The following is a 25,479-nucleotide window of genomic DNA, read 5'->3' as shown; positions in this document are numbered from 1 at the left end:
TACAGGATAGAATACAGGGCCCCAAAATAAGACCACACATATATGACCAAATAATCTTCAATACGGGTGCCAAGGATACACAATGGGAAAAGAATAATATCTTCAACAAATAATGGTGGGAAACTGGATATCCACATGCAAAAGAATAAAATTGGATACTATATAAGAAAGTCAACTCAAAATGGGCTAAACACTTAAATATAAGAGCTGAAACTATAAAACTTCCAGAAATGTAGGGGAAAAGCTCCATGGCACTGATCTCTGCAAAGATTTCATAGATACGACACCAAAAGCATAGGCAACAAACCCAAAACTAAACCCACGGGACTACATCAAACTGAAAAGCTTCTGTACAACCAAGGAAACAATAGAGTGAAAAAGTGGCCTATAGAATGGAAAAAAATGTGCAAACTATACATCTAATAAGGGGTAGTCTACAAAATATATAAGGAATTCCTTCACCTCAATAGCAAAAACCCCTATAACCTGATTTTGTTATAAAATGGGCTAAGTACTTGAATAGATATTTCTACAATAAGACACACTGGCCAACAGGTATATGAAAAAGTGCTCGACATCGCTTATCAGGGAAATGCAAATTAAAACACAATGAGATATCACCTCATGCCTGTCAGGATGGCTGTCATCAAAAAACCAAAAGACAAGTGTTAGGGAGAATGTGGAGAAATTGCAAACCTTGTACACTGTGGTGGGAATACAAAACAGTGCAGCTGCTATTGAAAACAGCACAGAGGTTCCTCAGAAAGCCTAAAAACAGAACTGCCATATGATCCAGCAGCCTTACTTCTGGGTATTTATCCAAAAGAACCGAAATCTAGACATTAGCATTCCTGTTTTTATTGTAGCACTATTCACAATAGCCATTATATAGAAACAACCTAAATATCTTTTGACAAATGAATGGATAAAGAAAATAAGACGTACCTATTCAGCTTTAAAAAAGAAGGAAATTCTGCAATAAGTTAACAACATGGATAAACAGCAAGGACATTACACTAAGTGAAATAAGCCAATCACAGAAAGACAAATACTGCATGATTTCACTTTTATGAAGTATCTAAAATGTCAACTTCATAAAATAAAAGTCAAATGGTGGTTTCTAGAGGGTGGTAGGGGAATGGGACTTTCAGTTAAGCAAGATGCATAAACTCTAGAGATCTGCTCTACAGTATTGTATCAAAAATAATAAAATATTGTACAGTTAATAATTTAAGAGGGTATATCTCATACTGTGTTCTTACCACAATAAAATGAAAAATAAAGAAGTAACAATTGACTCCAATGCTGGAAGAAGAAAAGCCACGAAACATATTCTTACCATACTGTCTAGCAACCATGCTCCTTGATATCTACTCAAAGAAGTCAAAGACTTATGTCTACACAAAAACCTGCACATGGATATATATAGCAGCTTTATTTATAATTGCCAAAACTTGGAGGCAACCAAGATGTCCTTCAGTAGGTAAACTGATATATAAACTGTGGTACATTCAGACAATGGAATATTACTGAGTGCTAAAAATAAATGAGCTTTTAAGCCACGAAAAGACGTGGAAGAAAATTAAATGCATATTACTAAGTGAAAGAAGCCAGTCTGAAAAGGCCACATACTGTGTGATTCTACCTATATGCCATTCTGGAAAAGGCAAAACTATGGAGACAGTTTAAAATATCTGTGGTTTCCAGGGGTTAGTAGGGAGAGATGGTTGAATAGGTGGATTCTTAGGGTGAATCCTTACAGTGAAAATACTCTATGATACTATAATAGTGAATACATATATTATACATTTGTCAAAACCTGCAGAATTAACACCAAGAGTGAAGCCTAATATATCCAATGGACTTTGGATGATAAAGACATGTCACTGCAGACTCATTAACTGTAAATAAGTACCACTCTGGTAGGGGATATATAGGAACTCTCCGTACTTCCCCTTCCATTTTGCTGTGAGTCTAAAACTGCTCTAAAAAGCTAAAATAAAGTCTATTAAAAAGAAAGAGAAAAACGAAAACAATAACCAAACAAAAACCAATTTCATATGTCTTTCACACACTATTCACAGTACACTGTACATAGTAATGTTCATGTTACTTGAATAAAATAATAAAGTCTTAATGAGGTCTGGCCAAAATAATGGGCATGGGAGAAATTTTCCACCACTTACAGTTGGGATTTTCAGTTGAGAATTGACAATAAAATGCTGGTATAATTATAAAGAACATAGTAAAACAGCACAACAAATTGCATTACTTCAGCAGCCTTGAGTTACCTAGACTCTACATCCAATGTAATGTCTATCACAGGTGTGTCTGAATCCTCAAAGACTTTTTCCAGGGTTATATGTCTTTCCATTTCTTCTAATTCTTTCAGGCACCGATAATACTAGGCAAAAGTAATAAATGAGCTCATTATGAAATAACTTTATTTCCTGATTAAACTATTTGAGTATTTATAGACACCTGGAACAATTGTTACTGGGAAATTAAGTGCCAAAACCCCAACAACACTGTTGGGACATTAAAAGGCAAACACTGCTTAGGCCCATAGTCAGCTTATGTTATCTGATAGGCTGGAGTCTGATGCATTACCAAATGGACTTTGCTTACCTTGGTCCGGTCGGGATCACAATAATCCAAGAGAGAATCACAAAAATGATATCCCATTGATTCCAGGTCTTTCGTGCTGAAATGAGTGCCTCGTTTGTTACCTAAAACATCAATAAGTTTATCCACCCTTGAGGGTAAGTTAATAATTTTTCTTAGCAGGTACATTGCAAAACAGTATAAACAAAACATTGATATGATTCCATATCCTATCCTTTAGATTTTTTTCTTCAGGACAGGTCATTTAACATCTCATTGCTTTCCCTTGTTCCTTTTCCACCATCTGGACCAAAGCTGATTTAACATACATTAGTACATGTTTTAAAGGCAGAAAAAAATTCAATAAGACAGTTATAGAATATTTGGTTGCCAGTTAGAAACAGTGGTAATAATCACTTTGAGAAAAACTCATGTAAAGATTTTATGAGAAAAGGTTTTCATCATCACAAATGTTATATCAGTATCAAAGTGCTTTGATTAAGAAAATGTGGCACATATACACCATGGAATACTATGCAGCCATAAAAAATGATGAGTTCATGTCCTTTGTAGGGACATGGATGAAATTGGAAATCATCATTCTCAGTAAACTATCGCAAGAAAAAAAACCAAACACCGCATATTCTCATTCATAGGTGGGAATTGAACAATGAGAACACATGGACACAGGAAGGGGAACATCACACTCTGGGGACTGTTGTGGGGTGGGGGGAGGGGGGAGGGATAGCACTGGGAGATATACCTAATGCTAGATGACGAGTTAGTGGGTGCAGCACACCAGCAAGGCACATGTATACATATGTAACTAACCTGCACATTGTGCACATGTACCCTAAAACTTAAAGTATAATAATAATAAAATACAATAAAAAAAACAAGCTGAAAAGTACATATATGGATTTCTAGCACTTTAAGTCGATACATTTTTCTGATAATGTGACAATTATTTTAATATGGAGTATTCTAACCATGTTAGGATATGCTAGCTGTAACTAAAAGATTTCTTAAATGGGACTACAAAGCACACTTTTAATTTTTGTTCAGGGAACCAAGTGCTTTCATTTAAACATATATTGACCCCCAAAAGTCCATTTTGCCTTGCAAATAGCAAATCCAATAAAAAATATTTTAAAAAAATCTGTAGATATCCCCTTAAAAACAACAAGCATTTAAAGATTACCATATGAAACAACCAATTAGAGTATTCTGTTTATATGCTTAAATCTTCCTTTCTAAACAAAGGAAAATTATGAAATAGAGATACCATATTTTGAGAGTTTATTCATCCTGTTTATAGAATTGATTAAATATTAGTATTATTTAAATAGGAAGAAAGTACTATTGTCTGTACTGTTACATTTACATTAAATTATACATGTTTGGTTTAAAGCTTTGAGAGCTGTGAATGAGAACCCTTGGTCTTACCCAGAGTAGATCCACAAAAGGTGGCCTCCATGGTAAAGCTGTTCCTGATTCCCATTTTCCACATTACCACCCTTCCTGTTCCTTCTTTGCTCTTCTGGACATTAAACTTGCAAGCTGAGAATGAAAACTGAAAAGCAGCAAATAAAAATGAGACTCGTTGTTCTGGTACCTATATCTTTTTTTGAAAGTAGTATTAAAAATGATAAAGTGGTTATGCAAAGTCTATAATTCTCACTAAAGCTTCAGGAGCTAGTTTTTATTTCCTGACCTGTGGAAATATCTCATTTTAAGGATATGTTCACATTTCTGAGAACTATAGATTCTAATTCCTGCAATAAAATTTACTATTTTTATAGAAAGATATGTATATATCTTTATGTAACATATATATTCAAAATAAGTTCTTTTTTAATTTTTAGTTTTTGTGGGTACATAGTAAGTTTATATATACAGGGTGTACATGAGATATTTTGATAGAGATATGCAGTATGTAACAATCACATCAGAGTAAATGGGGTATCCATCACCTCAAGCATTTATCCTTTGTGTTACAAATAACCCAATTATACTTTTACTTTTTTTAAAATGTATAATTAAATTATTATTGACTATAGTCACCCTCTTGTGCCATCAAATACTAGTTCTTATTCTATTTTTTGTACCCATCAACCATCTCCACTTCTGCCCTCCTCCACTACCTTTCCTAGCTTCTAGTAACCATCCTTCTATTCTCTGTCTCTACAAGTTCAGTTGTTTTAATTTTTAGCTCCCACAAATAAGTGAGAACATGCACAGTTTGTCTTTCTGTCCCTAGCTTATTTCATTTAACACAATGATCTCCAGTTCCATCCATGTTGTTGCAAACGACAGAATCTCATTCTTTTTTATGCCTGAATAGTACCCATTCTGTATATGTACCACATTTTCTTTATCCATTCATCTGCTAATGTACACTTAGGTTGCTTCCAAAAGTTGATTAATTCTTGATGCTGTTGGGATAAAATTTTATACTTTTAAAAAAGTTATAGGAAGGGATTCAATCTTCATGTTAGGAATGAAGATTAGTGTTGGAGATGTTCAAAAATAAAGATTCTTTATCTTCATATGAAAGACCATTTGAAATTATGCCCTGAAAGATTGTCTACAAAGAAATTTTTTGAGGTGCAATTTTATTTTTTCAGTAACATACAATAAAATTGACTTTTTATGTTTCATTCTGTGCATCTTTTTGTTTTTGTTTTTGAGACAGGGTCTCTCTCTGTCACCCAGGCTGGAGTGCAGTGGTGCGATCATAGCTCACTGCAGTCTCAAACTCCTGGGCTCAAAGCTATCTTCCTACCTCAGTCTCCCAAATAGCTGAGACCACAGGCACTTACCACCATACGTAGCTATTTTTGTATTTTTTTCACAGAAATGGGGTCTTGCTATGTTGCCCAGGCTGGTCTCAAATTCCTGGCCTCATGCCATCCTCCTGCCTTGGTCTTCCGAAGTGCTGGGATTACAGGTATGGGCCACTGTGCCCAGCCTCATTTTATGAATTTTAACACACATATAGATTCCTGTAACCACCATCACACTCAAGATACAGAACAGTTCTATTATCCTAATAGGATAGTTATAGTCACACCCTCCTGCCACCTCTAACCCCTGGCAACCATTGATTTGCTCTCTGTCACTATAGATTTGCTTTTTCAAGACTGCTATATAAATGGAATCATATAGAATGTAATCTTTTGAGACTGGCTTCTTTCACTTAACCTAATACTTTTGAGATTTATCCAAGTTGTTGCATGTGTGAATATTCATTCCTTTTTATTGCCAAGTACTATTCCATTGTATGGGTGTACTAAAATGTATATCCATTTACCAGTTAAAGGACATTTTGGGTTGTTTGCAGCTTTTGGCAATTATGATAGTGTTGTTATAAATGTTTGTGTGTACAGGTTTATATATGAATGTACCTTTTCATTTCTCAAGGGTAAATACCTAGGAATGAGATTGCTGGATCATATAAGTGTACAATTTACTTTATAAGAAACTGACAAACTACTTTTCAAAATGATATACCATTTTGCATCCCCAACAAAAATGTATAGTATGAGAGTTCCAGTTACTCCAAATTCTTATTAGAACTTGGGATTGTCAGTATTTTTATTTTAGCAATTCCAAATTCTTATTAGAACTTGGGATTGTCAGTATTTTTATTTTAGCAATTCTAAAGGTATATAATTGTATCTCCTCATGGTTTTACTTTGCAGTTCCCTGAGGGCTACTGATGTCAAACATCTTTTCATGTGCTTATTTGCCTTCACATATCCTTTTTGGAAATGTGTGTATTTAAGATTATTGCCATTTTTAATTGGGTTGTTTTATTACTATTCAGTTATTCTGGATAAAAGTTCTTTGTGAGATATGTGATTGAAAATAATTTCTTCTACCTGGAGCTTATCTTTGTATTCGCTTAGCAGGATCTTTAAGAGAGCAAAAGGATTAATTCTGATGATGTCCAATTTATCAATTCATTACCATCCAATGGATAATGCTTTTGGTATTTTCTAAGAAATTTTTGTCTAATTCCATGTCATAAAAATTTTCTTCTATGTTTTCTTCTAAAAGTTTTACAGTTTTACATTTAAGGTTTGAGGGTTAGGTGAAAGTTTTTTGTTTTTTAGATGGATGTTCAATTGTTCCAACACTTATTTATTTAAATGTTTCTTTCTCCATTAAATTTCCTGTGCACCTTTGTCAAAAGGCCATATGTATATGGGTCTATTACTAGACTTGCTATTCTGTACCACTGCTCTTGGTGTTTACACAGTTCCTATTAACATACTATCTTTATTACTGTAGTTTTATACTGTCATAAAATTTGATAGTGATTCCTTCAACTTTATTTTTTAAAATTGTTTTGCCTATTCTAGTTCCTTTGCATTTCCTTATCCATCTTAGAATCAGCCTGTTTATATCTATAAACAATTATGCTGTGATTTTGTCTGAAACTCTGTTAAATCTACAGATCAACTTGGGGAGTTGATATTTTACTGTGTTTAGTCTTCCAATCCATAATACAGCACACTGTCTCCATTTCTTTGGGCCCTTGATTTATTTCATCAGCATTTTTAAGGCTTCCGCATATAGAATCTGTACATTTTGTTAGATTTATAACTAAGTATTTATTTTGAAGCTAAGATAAAAATGGTATTGTTTTTAACTTTGGTTTCCAATTTTTTCATTGTGAGTATACAGAAATGCAATTGTTTTTTGTGGGTTGATCTTGTATCCTACAACCTTGCTTAAATTCCCTTGTTCTAGTTTTGTGTGTGTGTGTGTGTGTGTGTGTGTGTGGTGTGTGTGTGTGCATGGATCACTTTGGATTTTCTGTGTAGATAATTGTGCCACTGTCATTACTTCTTTCCAATCTGTCTGCCTTCTCCTTTCTTTTGCCTTTTTGAACTGGTTAGAAATTCCAGTACAAGGCTGCATGAAGTGGGGAAGAGTGGACATTCTTGTCTTCTTCCTGACCTTGGGCAGAAAACATTCAGTCTTTCATCAACTATGTTGTTAGCTGTAGAGTTTCTTGTAGATGTCCTTTATCAGGTTAAGGAAGTACACTTTTATTCATTATTTGCTGAAAGTTTTTTTTTTTTCATAACAAGATGCTGAATTGTGTTAAAAACTTTTTCTATATCAATTGACGAGATCACACAGTTTTTCTTCTTTCAACTCTTAACATAGTGGATTACAATGATTAATTTTCAAATATGAAACCAGCCTTATATTTTGGGATAAACCCCATCTGGTCATGGTCTATTACTCTTTTTATATATTGCTGGATTTAATATGCTAATATTTTGGTGAGAATTTTTGCATCTATGTCCATGAGGGATATTAGTCTGTAGTTTTCTTTTCTTGTACTATGTTTGTCTTGTGTTGGTATCATGGTAATCCCGGGAAAGATTGCCTTTAAATTTTTGGTAGAATGCCTCAGTGAATCCAACTGGATCTTGATATTTGTTTTCTGGAGTTTCTTTTTGAAATGCTTTTCAGGACTATTCAGATTATTTCACCTTGGGTGAGTTTTGGTAGTCTGTAGTTTTCAAGGAATTGGTTCATTTCATCTAAGTTGTTAAATTTATGTGCATAGAATTGAATTTCCCCTTATTGTCCTTTTAATGCTTGCAGGGTCTGTAGTGATACCTCTCTTTCATTCTTGATATTGGTAAGTTGTGCCATCATTGCCTCCCCCTCCTCCTCTTTCTTTTCCTCCTACTTTCTCATCAATCTTGGTAAAGTTTTATCAGTTTTACCAATCTTTTCCAAGCACAAATGTTGCTTAATTGATTTTTTTTCATTGTCTCTCATTTTCCAATTTCATTGACCTGCTTCTCTTTATTATCTGCTTCCTTCTGCTTGGTTTATTTTACTCTTCTTTTTCTATTCTTAATGTGGAAACTTAGATTACTAATTCAAGACCTTTGTTCTTTTCTTTTTTGAGATGGAGTCTCACACTGTTGCCCAGGCTGGAGTACAGTGGTACGACCTTGGCTCCCTGCAACCTCTGCCTCCTGGGCTCAAACAGTCCTCTTGCCTCAGCCTCCCAAGTAGCTGGGATTACAGGCACACACTGCCATGCTTGGCTAATTTTTGTATTTTTAGTAGAGATGAGGTTTCACCATGTTGGCCAAGTTGGTCTTGAACTCCTGACCTCAAGTGATCTGCCCACCTTGGCCTCTCAAAGTGCTGGGATTATAGGCATGAGCCATTGTACCCAGCCTATTCTTTTCTAATATAAGCATTTCTTGCTATACATTTTCTTCTAAGTGCTACTATTTAGCTGAATTTCATAAAATTTCATGTTACATATTTTCATTTTCTTTCAGGTGAAACTATATTCTAATGTTCCTTAAGAGTTCCTCTTGGGCCTAAGGATTTTTTAGAAATGTGGTTTAATATCTACATGTTTGTAGATTTTCCTCTTTTATTGATTTAGTCTAATTTCATTATGCTTAAAAACATACTTGTGTGATATTAATTATTTTAAATTTGTTAGTATTTGTTTTAAACCAGGATGTGATTTATGTTGGTGCTGTTCTATGTGCATTTGAATATAATGTGTATTCTGCTGTTTAGTAGAGTGTCCTATAAGTGTCAAATCCAGTTGGTTGATCCTTGCCTACTGTCTATCTACCAGTTCCAGATTAATGTAAGAGGTATTTAAAATCTCCAACTATAATTGTGGATTTTCACAAAAAGATTTTTTTTTTTTTTTGAGACAGAGTCTCGCTCTATCGTCCAGGCTGGAGTGCAGTGGCGCCATCTCGGCTCACTGCAAGCTCCGCCTCCTGGGTTCACACCATTCTCCTGCCTCAGCCTCTTGAGTAGCTGGGACTACAGGCACCCGCCACCAAGCCCAGCTAATTTTTTGTTTTTAGTAGAGATGGGGTTTCACTGTGTTAGCCAGGATGGTCTCGATCTCCTGACCTCGTGATCCACCCGCCTCGGGCTCCCAAAGTGCTAGGATTACAGGCGTGAGCCACCGCGTCTGGCCCAAAAAGATTTTTAGAAGAAACATTTAACAGAAAACCTAGAAATAGGAGCCTCTATGTTTTAAGCAACCTTTAGATGATGTGGAAGGCCTGTTTAAGCTGCAGAGTGGTGGTTTGAGTTATTTAAGAAATTGGTCCATTTCATCTAAGGCACAACAGGTTAGAGATCTAAAACCTTAAGAAGCATGTCAATAGACAAACATCAAAATATCTTAGTAACACAGAATTATTTTATAGGAGTAATAAACTATACCTAAGAGTATTGACAGTATAAATTTACATAGCAATAGCTTCAGCTATGGGTTTGGGTTTTCCCGTCTTTCTTTCTGAGGAAATGAATCCTCTTTGGCGAACAAACCTGTTCTTTCTTTAAATAGCTATTTTTATCAGATCATCCTTTCCTTTTTATGTCTTTGGGCCCCAATTATCCCCAAAAGACAATTAGTTCTTCTCCAGTAAGTCCTTTATAATTGAATTGGTTGGTTGAGAACTTAAAGGAAAGTCTGCAGGTATTTTCTTTGCTATGTTAACATCTTTTCCCTAAAGAATGATTAAAATATAATGTTCACATCTTGGTAAATGAGGCTCCAATATTTCCATAGTTTGTGAAAATAATAATATACTTTATTCTTTTCTCATTCTAATTTCTATATATTTTAAAAATATTGGTTATTGGATTAAGTTTTTTCCTGGCAAAATTCTAATAAATACTTTGAAGAAACTGTTACACATTTCTTAAGAATATACATTTCTTAAGAAATTAATCTGTATAATTTAGGCACTCAATGACTATTTAAACAATTAAAAAAACCCTAAAATTGATTGATAAAAATGACTAATAGAGGAAGCTTTCAAAAGGTAAAAGAGCAGTGGTATTATGGTGGTAGGTTTGGGGGCATTTTTGCCTTTTTTCCCCATATTTTCAAATTATTGCTCACTAAGTAGTTCTATATAGTTGCTTTCTTATTGTCAATTGTGTAAACTGGTCAAACTAACTAAAAAAAAAAGCAGTTTGGAATAGTATTATCCACGTGGGCCATTCTGCTATCTCACATGGGCAACATTTGATAAAGGAAAAGTTAATACCTTAAAAGGTGCTTACTTTATCTGGACAATTTTTGCTTAGCATAAGTGGGAAGATTCGTTGCTGTAAGTATAATGTCTTAGATCTGTCACTACCATCACAGCCATACATGAAGATGTTCTCTTTCCTACTATGGCCATGAAGATCACAGTATAAAATAACCTCTCGTTTCTCCATCAGTCTGCCAGGAAGAAAGATAAGTTACTAACTTTTATCTCTGCATTTTTCTATAGGTACAACTATGGATTTATAAGTGTAATATCCAAATAAATACAATTTCTTATATCCTAGCTTTCTCTTATCTATATTGCATATTATTAATATACAATTTTTTAAATCTACAATAATTTATTAACTATATAAATATCTGAATGCAGGCCGAGCGCAGTGGCTCATGCCTGTAATCCTAATGCTTTGGGAGACTGAGGCAGGTGGCTTGCCTGAGGTCAGGGGTTCGAGACCAGCCTGGCCAATGTGGCGAAACCACCTCTCTACTAAAAATACAAAAATTAGCTGGGTGTGGCGGCACATGCCTGTAATCCCAGCTGCTTGGGAGGCTGAGGCAGGAGAATTGCTTGAACCCAGGAGGCAGAGGTTGCAGTGAGCGAAGACAGCATTACTACTGCACTCCAGCCTGGGCAACAGAGTGAGACTCCGTCTAAAAAAAAAAAGTCTGCATGCAGTAGCCTTCCATTATAAGGACAAAATTTACCTTACTCCCAAGACTTTCTCCAACAAGATCTCTCTGCTTTATTATTTTGATGTTTTCACTCTTGCCTTTGCCCATTACCTTTCACATATTTTCTTTCTGACTGAAATATCTTCTTTCTCTATCTTTGTAAATGTAAATACTACCTGCCATCCTTCAATACTGACCTTATGTCTCACTTCCTTTCTAATTTGTCAAGGCCACAGAGCTTTCTCTTATTGAGCTTCGGTAGCACTTAAAGATATTGGTACCATTTGCTTGGCCCTTGTCTAGGAAAGTTTTTATATTTTTCATATTCAAGCTTATTAAGAATGGGGAATGCTTCAAATCATCTAGAACAGTGCTATGCACATAATAAGTACCCAAATATTTGTTAAAAATTGAGTGCTTGATGACTTGGTGCTGAAGCCAATTAATATTTAACCCTTGATTAGTGTGGTGATTAAGTTATTATTTTGAGAAAAATGGTGCCAAAGTTTGAATTGACTTTTTCTGATAAATTTCTAACAAATATCTAAAAAAAAAATTACACATTCCTGAAGAGCACAACCTTTGGTCTATATAATTTAACACTCAATATAAAAATAACAAAACAAAAAATAAGTCCCTCAAACTGATTGATAAAATGACTAATATTAATAGAAGAGGCTTTAAAAAGTAAGAAAGCGTGGTGTTAAGGTGGTAGGATTATTACTTAACTAATCAAAATTACATATACTATTTGCTATATGTGGAAAGATAAACACCAAAATGTTAGCAATAGTATTTATAATATTATGAAATACATTACATTTGTAACAAAAATACTAAAACCTAAAATATAAACATTCAAAGCATTTTGCTTCTATTAGAAACCATACTGCTTTAAACTACAGTGAAATTACAAACTAAAATTTATTATGTGTTAATTTATTGCCCTTTTCTCATTTGCTGCCTAATAAATTCTCATTGATAACATAAGATTGATATAAAGCCACTAAATGATAGTTACAAGTTTCTAGAAAACTAACTAGATTATAAGGCATGAATATCAAGTTAAGTTCTTAAATATGAAACATGCTGTACATTTTTAAGCCACAAATTCCTCAGTCTTTCAGTTTCTTATAAGCAAGTCAAAAGGAACTTTACTTCTAACAGATTAATTTCCAAAGAGATGGTATTACTTCTGAAGTGAAACAGGATATTAGGGTCTCTCATCTTACATTAATTTGAATAACTTTAGAAACAGTTTGGATTTTCTTTTTACCCATAGGTAAACAGAAATACTTAGTATAAGATTTTACTCATAGGTATCTTTATGGGTAAAAAGATATTCTACTTATGTTATACTAAGTATTTTATACAAAAATCTACTCTCTTATTCTAATATGCTTTAAATATACTTAATCTTATATATACTTACAGCTGCTCACCTTTCCACACACATGTGACTGACTTCTTATCCTACTTACCTGTGTATGATTAACTGGATTAAGATATTTCTCTTTCTTGGAAGTCTTTTAGAAACTTGCTGAATAGACTCCTGCCTTAAACTTCTTACAAGACATTCAGAGACTAACTGACATTTAAAAGAGTTTCTAGAGAGAGAAGCCAACGGTTTCATGTATATAAAATATATATATTTATTTAAAAAATTATTTTAAACATCAGTGCTACCATTATCTTTAGCAAGAAGCCAAATTTGGGATATGCAAGCTTATTAGTTTCATCAAGTCATCAAAACATTCTAGAACCTGTTTCATTATTTAAGGGGAGGTTAGTGAATCCAGTGGCATAATGACAGAAGGGTATAGAATCACAGTTGTGAATAACGGGGAAAAAATAAAGTAGTTATACAGTAGTTAGACTATCTTGAGAAGTTACAGTAAAATGAATGAGATTGTGGGAGCAAAATTGTTACTACCAAGTTTACTAAATAAGCAGAGAGGTAATTTGAGGCTTATTTTACCTATGAACCATGTTCCGGGTATACCATACAGAAGGAAAAGATTCCTTCAGGAGAGATGTATAATTACGGTTTAAATCCCGTCCAGCTAAGGAACAGCGATAATTTCCCACAATCACACCATCTGGATTCAGCATGGGTACCACCTTGAAGACAAAAGTGTCCCGAAGCAACTGTGCATCACTTGAGTTTCCTAAAATATAATCTAGGAAGCCTTTCATGATCCAAGAGCTGTTGGTTTCCCCTGGATGGACCCTTGCAGTCAGAATCACAGCCTTCCGCTTTCTTGAGTCAGAGTTCTTCAAGGGGGTAGTGATTGTTAAAATATACACCATGTTCCTAGCAAGCGTGTGGCACAAAACACGTATTTTACAAAACTTTGACCGTACTGGATCATTATTGATGCCAGAAAGGTATTCTTGCAGGTTGGTGTAAGTGTATGGATAGCAATGAGCAAAGTAGCAGGTATCTTTGTTGTGTGGAAATTGAAATGTCCATGTAAGAGAGAAATAATGGCGCCCATCTTGGCCTGGGTTGTTCCTATAATACTTGATTTGGTCTCCTATTCTCTGCCAGCCAATGTGATGAGCCTTGGCCTCTTTTTCAGAATAGAACAGTGGGCGCATACCCCGACTGTAAAGACTAGCAGGTTTGGTGAAGTTGACAATAGTGAATCTGTAGACTATTCCTGCTCGCATATTAGTGACTTGGAAATAGTACCACTGGGTGTGTTTATTTGTGAAGAGGTCAGGGCGTACAGTCAATTGGTATTCATATTCTGCCCTAATACACAAGAAAGAAAGGGAAAAAAGCACGTAAGAATGTAAAAATGACATTTTGTAAAAAACCAATGTAAAATTTTGAGTTAAATAAGGAAAATTATTTTATTTTTACTCATTCACAGAAAGCTTTGTTAGGAAACAATGTAAACGATAAAAGTTTTGAAATTTTCCCTTTTATTGGATGAGAAACTGCTTCTATGCTAATTCTAAATCCTTTGTATTCCTTGGTAATTCAAGAGAGCACATAAAAACACAGGTATTTGATAAAAGTTTATATATTTCAACCTAATTATATTTTCTATATAAGAAATGATTAAAGAGTTACCAAAACTGAAGCAAAGTCCAACATTTCTTTTTTTACTTCAGACATATGTATCTATTACAGTCTAATACTAGGGATATAAAATAACTATCACTGAGAGATTTAAACACATATAAATTAATATGATCACATAGATTACATAATTTGAACTATTTGAGAACAAGAACTGCATTCGATAACTATTTGCATCCCTTTACTTAGTCTTTGGAGATGCTTAAATAAAGGCAAAAATAATAATTTCACTGGAATGTTATTTATATACATAACAATATTATCTGGTTAGTTGTGACTATTTTTCTCTACTAAGTAACTTTCTATTCTATAAGCACTCTGCACTTAGCATGTAATGTGTATGTGTACAGTTGTAAATAATCACCTAGGAATAGGTAAAATAAATGTTGCAAAACCTTGATAGCTGTTGAGTCTAGGTGATAGGTATGTGGCCGTGAACACAGAATTGTACTGTTCTCTGTACTTAAGTGTATGTTTAAATATTTCCATAATATTTTTAAATAAAATAATGCCCTTGGGATATTCTATGGAACACTCATCCCAAGAACTATTTCAGTACAAAGTTTGAGAAGCACTGTGTGTGTGACAATTCATATTGCCATACTGAAAATGTACAGTACAGAAGCCTTCTTAACTTTACCTCATAGTTCTCAAAATTATTTGAACTCAGAATCTTTTATACTCCCCTCCTCCACAACAATTTCAAATTATTAATAGTATCCATACTTCAAGGAATTACAGTTTCATAATGGATACTAAGAACTTTAATGTACTTGATACAGAAAATAATAGTTGATGGTCTAGCTCCTTAAATAAAAATAATTAGAACCTACACTTTGACTACCTTCTGTAGATTACCACTCTCAAACCTTGCTTCAAACATCAAAGTATTGTCACGGTAATCCACAGGTTGCTTCAAAGGTGTTCGGTTACCCCCAACTCGGGAATACACAAAACAGGGCTCTTTGTAAGCTGATGAGAGAAGAAGATCATAAAGATGTCAAGGTATACCTAAAGTAAGAAGGTTATTCTGCACAGAGTTTGGAGCAATAGTACAAGTGTAAGGATTGTAAATTTTAAAGTAACTGGACACTAATTTATATAGACATGTTGAAATAAGAGAATCTAAGAGTATTTAGACTAGAAAAACAATGCCTAAAATAAATTTGTATATTTCTTACATTAAAAATACTCATTTGGCCAGGCGCAGTGGGTCATGTCTGTAATCCTAACACTTTGGGAAGCCGAGGCAGGCAGATTGCCCGAGCTCGAGGAGTTCGAGACCACCCTGGGCAACATGGTGAAAGCCTGTCTCTACTAAAAATACAAAAAAAAAAAAAAAATTAGCCAGGTGTGGTGGCACGTGCCTGTAGTCCCAGCTACCCAGGAGGCTGAGGCAGGAGAATCGCTTGAACCTGGGAGGCAGAGGTTGCAGTGAGCGGAGATCGCGTCACTACACTTTACCCTGGGCGACAGAGTGAGACTCTGTCTCAAAAAAAAAACAACGAAAAAAAACCCCAAAAAAACAAAAAAATTCACTCCATTTCTGGTCATGATGAAGTAATTGGTTCTGAACTTGCCCTTTCACCATAAATGACTGTAAAACTGGCTAAAGGGTATGAGCTGTTTTCATGCATTTGGACAACAAATAGAACAACTATGTAGGATCTTTGAAAGAAGATCAATACATGAAGTGAGCCCATGTTGAGCCCTGGCTTGCTGCATAGGGGTACTTGCTGGACTACAGCCTAGGGAGGTGGCATTTTAGAACAGTATGACAGTCTTCAGCTGAAGAGGAAAGATTGTTGCTTGGGGCTGCTGAAATTTGTGGGTCAGGACACCAGGGAAAAGAAAGCTACATAGAGAGATAACCTCAACAGTCTACATAGCGGTTTCCCAGTCCTTGGATGAGGGTTTGACTACCCAGTCAAAAGATGAGACTAAGAAAGACAGGAGAGAGCACCACTGCGGGCTGAGATGCCAGAGGACATACACTTCTGGGATATATTAGAATTCCAACTTATCCAGAGTGGAAAGATTTTATGGAATACCTTAGGCTTTCAACTGTGACTCCAGAAAGGCTGCATCTTAGGCATAAGGACCACATTCAAGAGTAAAGGTCATGACCTAGCATTGGGGATAAAATGAAAACAGACCTGCCTCTATACAAAATCAAAGCAAGCCTGAAAGAAGCAAAATGACCTGCCAGCAATTTAATTGCCTGCTAGAACAAAATTCAACGTAATGTTTAAAAGAACATAATACACGATGGATGCAGTGGTTCATGCCTGTAATCTTAGCATTTTGGGAGGCTGAGGAAGGTGGATCATGAGGTCAAAAGTTTGAGACCAACCTGGCCAACATGGTGAAAACCCATCTCTACTAAAAATACAAAAATTAGCCGGTGTAGTGGTGCATGCCTGTAGTCCCAGCTACTCAGGAGACTGAGGCATGAGAATCGCTTGAACCCAGGAGGTGGAGGTTGCAGTGAGCTGAGATTGTGCCACTGTACTCCAGCCTAGGCGACAGAGCGAGACTTCATCTCAAAATAAATAAATAAATAAATAAATAAATAAATAAATAAATAAATAAAAGAATATAATACAGACTCCCTAAAACATATCTTTTACAATGTTCTACATATGATAAAAATGTAAAGCATTCAGAGAAGCAGGAAAATGTGATCCATGAATACATATAAAATTCAGCAGACTCCAAGATAATGCAAATGTTGGAATTAACAGAGAAGGACTTTGAATATATATTCAAAGACAAAAAATGAAAAGATAAGAGATCATGAGAAAACAGATAAGAAATCTCAAAAAACAAAAAAACAGAACTGAACCAAATGAAAATTCTAGAAATAAAACTACAATAACTGAAAGATTTACCAAATGGGCTGAAGATTTAATTATTCCACACTATATTCATAAATCATAACATCATTTTGTATGCCATAAACATATACAACTATAATTTGCCAATTTATAATTGAAAATTTTAAAAAGAAAAGAGTTAAAGCTTGCAAAAGAAATAATCAGTGAACTTGGAAACAAATAAAAATTGTCCAAACTGAAAGGGAAAAAAATGGACAAATATTCAGTGACATGGGGGGACGTATCTAGAATCCAACATATGTGTAATTCTAAAAAACATGAAAGAAAGAGTGGTATGGAAAAAAATATGTGAAGAAATAATGGCTGAAATTTTCTCAAATTTTGGTGCAAAACCCCTACTAACCTATGGATCCAAGAAGTTCAGCAAACTCCAAGCAGGATATTAAGATAACCAAATCTAGGCACACCATAGTCGAATTGCTGAAGACAGCCAAAGAGAAAAAGACACATTACATACAGATGGTCTCCTACTTATGATGGTTTGACTTATGATTTTCCAGCTTTACAATGGTGTAAAAGTGATACGCATTCAATACCCTCCTTGACTTACAATGAAGTTATACCCAATAAATCCATCATGAGCTGAAAATATCACAAGTTGAAAATACACCTTTGATTTATGATATTTTCAGCTTAAAATTGGTTTATTGAGAGGTAATCCTAATGTAAATTGAAGAATATCTGTATAGGAAACAATGATAAAGGCGTACCTTGTGAAATTGTGCTTTGCTTTATTGTGCTTCACAGATACTGTTTTTTTTTTCTTTTTTTTTTTTTTAACAAATTAAAGGTTTGTGTTGAGCAAGTCTATCAGCACCATTTTTCCAACATGTGCTTACTTTGTGTTTCTGTGTCATATTTTGGTAATTCTCACAACATTTAAAACTTTTTCATTATTATGATATCTATTATGAGTGATCTTTGATGTTACTGTTGTAATTGTTTTGGGCCACCACAAACTGCACCCATATAAAATGGTGAACTTAATTGCTGTGTGTGTTCTGACTACTCCGCCACCACCCATTCCCCCATCTTTCTCCCCTTCCTTGGGCCTCCCTATTCCCTGAGACATAACAATATTGAAATTAGGCCAATTAATAATCCTACAGTGGCCTCCATGTGTTCAAGTGGAGAGTCACACATCTCTCTCTTTAAATCAAAAGCCAAAAATGATTAAGCTTAGTGAGGAAGGCATGTCAAAAGGTAAGATAGGCCAAAAGCTAGGCCTTTTGTGTCAGTTAACCAGGTTGTGAATGCAAAGAAAAATATTGTTGAAGGAGACTAAAAGTGCTACTCCAGTGAACACACAGATGATAAGACAGTCTTATTGCTGACATGGAAAAAGTTTGGTGGTCTGGGTCAAACCAGCCATAACATTCCTTTAAGCCAAAGCCTAATCCAGAGGAAGGCCCTAATTCTCTTCAATTCTATGAGGGCAGAGACAGGTAAGGAAGCTGCAGAAGAAAAGTTTGAAGCTAGCAGAGGTTGCTTCATGAGGTTTAAGTAAAGAAGCCATATTAATAACATGAAAGTACAAGGTTAAGCAGCAAGTGATGATGCAGAAACTTCAGCAAGTTGTCCAGTTTTAGCTAACATAATTGATGAAGGTGGCTACACTAAGCAACAGCTTTCAATGTAGACAATCAGCCTTCTATTGGAAGAAGATGACATCTAGGACTTTCCTAGCTAGAGAAGTCAAGTCAATGCCCTGCTTCAGAGCTTCAAAGACAGACTGACTATCCTCTTAGGGGTGAATGTGGCTGGTGACTTTAAGTGGAAGCCAATGCTCATTTACCATTCTGAAAATCCTAGGGCCCTTAAGAATTATGCTAAATCTGTTCTGCCTGTGCTCTATAAACAAAACAACAAAATCTAGATGACACCACATCTGTTTACAGCATGCTTTACTAAATATTTTAAGCCCATTATTGAGACTGACCTCTCAGAAAAAAGATTCCTTTTAAAATATTACTGCTTATTGACAATGCATCTAGTCACCCAAGAGTTCTGATGGAGATGCACTGGAGACTAACATTGTTTTCATGCCTGTTAACGAAACAACCATTCTGCAGCCCATGGATCAAGAAGTAATTTCAACTTTCAAGTATTATTATTTAAGAAATAGATTTTGTAAGGCTATAGCTGGCCTAGAGAATTACTATTCCTCTGATGGATCTGGGCAAAGTAAATTGAAAACCTTCTGGAAAGCATTTTCCATTCTAGATGCCATTCAGAACACTAGTAATTCATGGGAGGAGGCAAAAATGCCAATATTAACAGAAGTTTAGGAGAAGTTGATTTCATTCCTTATGGATAAGTTTGAGGGCTACACAACTTCACTGGAGGAAGTAACTGCAGATGTGGTGGAAATAGCAAGAGAACTAGAATTAGAAGTAGAGCCTAAAGATGTGACTGAATTGCTTCCATCCCATAATAAAACTTGAATTGGATAAAGAGTTGCTTCTTAAGGATGAGCAAAGAAAGTGGTTTCTTAACATGAAATTTATTACTGGTAAAGATGCTGTGAAGATTGTTGAAATGACAACAAAGGATTTAGTATATTCCATAATATTAGTTATAAACTAAGGATTTAATAGGACTGACTCCAATTTTGAAAGAAGTTTTACTGTAGGTAAAATGCTATCAAATAGCATCACATGCTACAGATAAATCTTTCATGAAGAGTCAATTATGTCTAATTGACTCACTGCTGTCTAATTTTAAGAAATTGTCAGAGCCACCCTACCTTCAGCAACCACCACCCTGATCAGTCAGCAGCCATTAACACTAAGACAAAATCCTCCACCAAGCAAAAAGAATATGAATTGCTGAAGGCTTAGATGATGATTTTAATTTTTTAGCAATAAAGTATTTCTAATTAGGGCAAAGATGTTTTTGTTTTTAGACATGATGCTATTTCACACCTAATGGACTTTCATATCCACTTGGACACCACCAAAAAATTTGTGTGACTTACTTTATTGAGAGATTCACTTTATTGCAGTGGTCTGGAACTAAACCTGCATCTCTAAGGCATGGTTGTATAAATTATGGCTGAATTCTTTTTAAAAATTTGTGCAAATACATAGGGTTCATGTGAAATTTTGTTATATGTATGTAATGTGTAATGTGTAGTGATCAAGTCCAGGTGTTTAGGGTGTCCATCTCCTGAGTACAATATATTCTTGTTTAACTACATTCTATGGCTGTCTTCTTATTAAAGACAACAGAGGCTACAAGACAATGGAAAAATATCTTTAAAGAAAAAAAAGCCAACTCAGAATTCTATATTCATTGAGAATGCCCTTCAAAAAGTGGTAGAAAAAATACAGGATTAGACAAATGAAATTTGAAATAATTCACCGCCAGCCAACTTAAAATTGAAAAGAAATGCTAAAGACGTTCTTTGGGATAAAAAAACAATGATGCCAGATGGAAATTCAGATCTACAGGAAGGAATAAAGAGGAGAAGAAATGGTAAATACATAAATAAATATAAAATACAATTTTTCTCCTCTTAATTTCTTTAAAGGCAACTGACCCATTTAAAACAAACAAAAAAAGGTATAATATTAATTTCAAATAGACCATAAAAGCCCAGAGGCTCACACCTGTAATCCTAGCACTTTGGAAGGCCAAGGTGGGTGGACTGCCTGAGCTAAGAAGTTTGAGACCAGCCTTGGTAACATGGTAAAACCCCATCTCTACTAAAATACAAAAAATTAGCCGAACATGGTGGTGCGCACCCTAGTCCCAGCTTCTCAGGAGGCTGAGGTGGGAGAATCACTTGAACCTGGGAGGTAGAGGTTACAGTGAGCCGAGATCATGCCACTGCACTCCAGCCTGGGTGACAGAGCGAGGCTCTGTCTCCAAAAATTCAAATAAAAAGTAAAATAAAATAGACTTTAAGAAATTGTATATTGTAATTTCTAAACCAATCAAACTAAACGTGAGGTATATCTAAGAAAATATTTGAATTAAAATGAAATACTAAAAGGTGTTTGATTAACCTTCCCAAAAAGAAGAGTAACTGAGGAATAAAAATGAGATGGGCCAATTAATAAGATAGAGCCAAACCCAAACATATATGCAAATACACGAAATGCAAACTGTCAAACCACTCTAATTAAAAGGCAGAGATTGTCAGATTAGATTTTTTAAAGTAAGATACTACTATATACTATCTATAAGAGATAGAATTAAAATATAATTTCATAAAAAGATTGAAAATAAAACGGGGAGTTATTCTAAGTAAACAGTAAACATAAGAAAACTGGTATTGACTATATTACTCTCAAACAACATAAAGACATGATGTAATGCCAGAGATAAAAAGAAATATTTCCTAGTTATAAAAGACACTGGCGGGCATGGTGGCTTACGCCTATAATCCCAGCACTTTGGGAGGTCGAGGTAAGTGGATCACTTGAGGTCAGGAGTTCGAGACCACCCTGGCCAACATGGTGAAACCCTGTCTCCACTAAAAATACAAAAATTAGGCAGGTGTGGTAGTGCACGCCTGTAATCCCAGCTTCTTGGGAAACTGAGGCAGGAAAATCGCTTGAATCTAAGAGGCGGAGGTTGCAATGAGCCAAGATTGTGCCACTACACTCCAGCCCGGGCAAAAGAGCAAGCCTCCATCTCTAAAATAAAATAAAATAATGGTATTCATTTCTATTTTTATTGCACTGTGATGTGAGAATGTGCTTGGGGTGATTTCAATTTTTTTTAATTTATTGAGTCTTGCTTTATGACAAAGCATGTGGTTGATCTTACAATATGTTTCATGTGCAAATGAGAAGAATACATATTCTGTGGTTGCTGGGTGTTCTATTAGGTCCAGTTGCTCAAGTGTCCAGTTTAAGTCTAGAATTTCTTTGTTAGCTTTCTGTCTCAATCATCTTAACACTGTCAGTGGGGTGTTAAAGTCTCCTACTGTTATTGTGTGGCTAAGTCTTTTTATAGGTCAAGAAGAACTTTTATGAAACAGGATGCGCCATTGTTGGGTTTATATATATTTAGGATAGTTAAGACTTCTTGTTTAATTGAACTGTTTATGTAATGACCTTCTTTTTCTTGATTATTGTTGATTGAAAGTCTGTTTCATCTGATATAAGAATCGTGATTCCTGGCCTTTTTTGTTTTCTGTTTGCCTGGTAGATCTTTCTCCAACCCTTTACTTTGAGCCTGTGGATGTTACTACATATGAGACGGGTCTGTTGAAGACAGCCAACAGTTGGGTCTTGTCTTTTTATGTAGTCTGCCACTCTGTGCCTTTTAAGTGGTCTGTTCAGACCATTTACATTCAGTGTTAGTATTAATATGTGAGATTTTAATCCCGTCATCATGTTATTAGCTGGTTGCTATGTAGATTTGATTGTGTAACTGCTTTACAGTGGGCTATATGGTTAAGCATGTTTTTGTAGTAGCAGGTATCATTCTTTTATTTCCATATCATCTTGTAAGGCTGGTCTAGTGATAACAACTTCCCTTAGCACTTACTTGTTTGAGAAGGATTTTATTTCTCCTTCACTTGTGGAAGCTTAGTTTGATGGGATATGAAATTCTTAATTAGAATTCTTTCTTTAGGGATGCTGAAAATAGGCCCCCTTCTGGCTTGTAAGGTTTCTGCTGAAAGGTTCATGGCTAGCTGGATGGGGTTCCCTTTGTACATGACTTCACCCTTCTCTCTCGCTGCCTTTAAGATTTTTTCTTTCATGTTGACTTTGGTGATTCTGCTGACTATGTACCATGAGGATGGTCATCTTGTATAATATCTTGCAGGGGTTCTCTGTATTTCTTGAATTTGCATGTTAACCTCCTTAGTGAGATTGGGGAAGTTTTTGTGAACTATATCCTAAAATACATTTTCCAAGTTGCTTACTCTCTCTCCTTCCCTCTCAGGAATGCCAATGGGTCATAGGTTTGGAATCTTTACATAATCTCATATTTCTCAAAGGTTTTGTTCATTTAAAAAATTATTTCTTCTTTATTTTTGTATGAGTTTATTCAAGCTCTGAGGGTTTTCTTCAGCTTGGTCTAGTCTGCTGTTAATGATTCTAACTGTATTATGTAATTATTGTAGTGAATTTTTCAATTCCAGCAGTGCAGTTTGGTTTTTTCTTAAAATGGCTATTACATCTTTCAGCTCTTGGATCATTTTACTGGATTCCTAGATTGGGTTTCAACTTTCTCCTGAATCTCGATAAGATTCCTTGCCATCCAGATTCTGAATCCTGTGTCTCTCATTTCAGTCATTTCAATCTGGTTAAGAACCATTGCTGGAGAGCTAGTGTGCTCATTTGGAGGTAAAGGGACACTCAGACTTTTCGAATTATCTGAGTTCTTGTGCTGATTCTTTCTCATCTGAGAAGGCTGGTGTTCTTTTAACTGTGGTTTAAGTTGAGTATAGTCAGTTGGCTTCATTTCTGGGTGTTTTCAGAGGGCCAAAGCTCTGTACAGGGTATTATTTGTGGATAGATTCTTGCCCTGGGTTTTACAGGCAATGAATGTATATTGGGCAGAATATTTTTGGTATTGTAATTTGTGCTACAAACCACAGATGGTGCTTGAGAGTAATGGCCAGCAGAGAAGCTCTTGGCCATAGGGCTCTTTTGTATTGCAGCACACCTGCAGCAGCACTCTATGGTGGGCAGGTGGAAAGATGACCCCCATCACCAGGCCCGCTCTGGGCCTTGTAGGAGTCCCCTCCAATCACTGGTGCCACTTGTGTTTTTTTGTTGTTAGGTGTTCCAGGTTGTGGGGCTCCCAGGCACACCACACCCTTCCCAGACGGTCATGTAGAGGGAGGTGTGCGCTGCTCCTTTGCTGGCCCATGAGCTTGCATGTCTCACCTCTCTCAATGTTCTCAGAATGGGGGCTCCTCCCGCTCATGTGCTGGTCACAGATCTACACTCAGCACTCACAAGCTGCATGCCAAAGCCCTGGGACATTGTAACTGGCCTGTGCCTCCATCTGGCCCCTTGGGGTTGAGCACTGGCTGTGCTGGGGGATGTGAAGTGCTCCTAGGCCACTGGGAAGTATTCAGATGGGGCCACCAGCAAAGCACCCAGGTTGGGCAGAGGAGGCTGTGCTGTGCACATGCTCCTGCGGGAGCAGCCAGGCAGGGGCCTTGGGAAGGGCTAGCGGGCAGGAGGGCCTGAAGAACAGACATGCCCCAGTCCCACAGGATGGGATAGGATAGTCAGCCCTGCTCTCTCTTGACCCTGTAGTCAGCTGGGGTTACAGTGACTCAGAGGAACATAGGGAGCCTTATATTAGAAGATGGGCACCTATGGCTGTGTTCTGCTTCAGCTGCCCCATGTGCAAAATCCCCTGGGCTCCATGCAGGCGAAAGCTCTGTCTCTGCCTACTTGCTAGGCAGATTCCCCTGACAGTTCAAGTATCTGTGGGGGTCATGAAATCTCTTGTAGCTAGGATCCCAGTAATCTGCAGCAAAAGTAGGCTGTCCCACCATCCCTTCACTTGCCTCTTCCCTAGGACTGTTCAGGGGTAGGAACTAGCCCTGGCATTCAGCAACCCCATGCAGGGTTCCTAGCTTTCTCTTCAACCTTGGTGTCTGCATCACCTCTCTATCAACCCTTAGTGTTTTCTCTCTGAGGATCTGTTCAAAGTATGTTGATATACTTGATATTTTGGTCTCTCTCAGTGGGAGTGGTGCTTCCTGACTGTCTAGTCAGCCATCTTGTCTCCTCCTTCATTGAGTTTCTATAGCACATGAAAAAGTAAAACATTTGAAAACCATAACACAAAGGGAAGCAGGAATTGAGAATATACTTTTGTAAGGTGCTCACACTATATGTGAAGTGGTATAACATTATTTGAAGATAGTCTTCTAAATTAAAGATACATACAAAAAAAACCTAGGGCAAAAATTTAAAAACAGATATACATGATAAGCCAATAGTGGAGATAAAATGAATAAAATATAGCCAAATTAATGTCAAAGAATTAAAAAGAAATAACAGATGGAATAAAGCAAAGCTAGTAAGATGGTAGCTATTAATCCAACAACAATAATTATATATTAAACATAATAATTAAAAGACAGATTTTCAGTTTATATAAAAAGCAAATCCAACCATAAAAACTCTAGAAGAAAACCTAGGCAA

The 25,479-nt window shown here is 35.9% G+C and overlaps 1 protein-coding gene and 1 long non-coding RNA gene across 6 annotated transcripts in view; one reads left to right on the top strand and one right to left on the bottom strand.

The window, feature by feature from the left end:
* LOC117981122 (uncharacterized) overlaps nucleotides 1–25,479 on the top strand; it is a 313,442-nt gene that overhangs the window by 29,456 nt on the left and 258,507 nt on the right. The window lies entirely within an intron of this gene.
* AGBL3 (AGBL carboxypeptidase 3) overlaps nucleotides 1–25,479 on the bottom strand; it is a 156,605-nt gene that overhangs the window by 88,890 nt on the left and 42,236 nt on the right. For all 5 annotated transcript variants that reach the window (XM_063606103.1, XM_055115389.2, XM_055115391.2 and 2 more), the window contains 6 exons: nucleotides 15,284–15,422; nucleotides 13,338–14,117; nucleotides 10,699–10,861; nucleotides 4,051–4,177; nucleotides 2,629–2,729; nucleotides 2,292–2,404 (listed from right to left, as the gene is read on the bottom strand). In XM_063606103.1, the coding sequence (XP_063462173.1) occupies nucleotides 2,292–2,404; nucleotides 2,629–2,729; nucleotides 4,051–4,177; nucleotides 10,699–10,861; nucleotides 13,338–14,117; nucleotides 15,284–15,422 (1,423 nt within the window). The remainder of the gene's footprint in view (nucleotides 1–2,291; nucleotides 2,405–2,628; nucleotides 2,730–4,050; nucleotides 4,178–10,698; nucleotides 10,862–13,337; nucleotides 14,118–15,283; nucleotides 15,423–25,479) is intronic.

The sequence above is a fragment of the Pan paniscus genome, chromosome 6, assembly GCF_029289425.2.
Source record: "Pan paniscus chromosome 6, NHGRI_mPanPan1-v2.0_pri, whole genome shotgun sequence".
NCBI lineage: Eukaryota > Metazoa > Chordata > Mammalia > Primates > Hominidae > Pan > Pan paniscus.
Note: the sequence above shows the minus strand (reverse complement) of the source record. Positions and strands in the feature narration are given on the sequence as shown.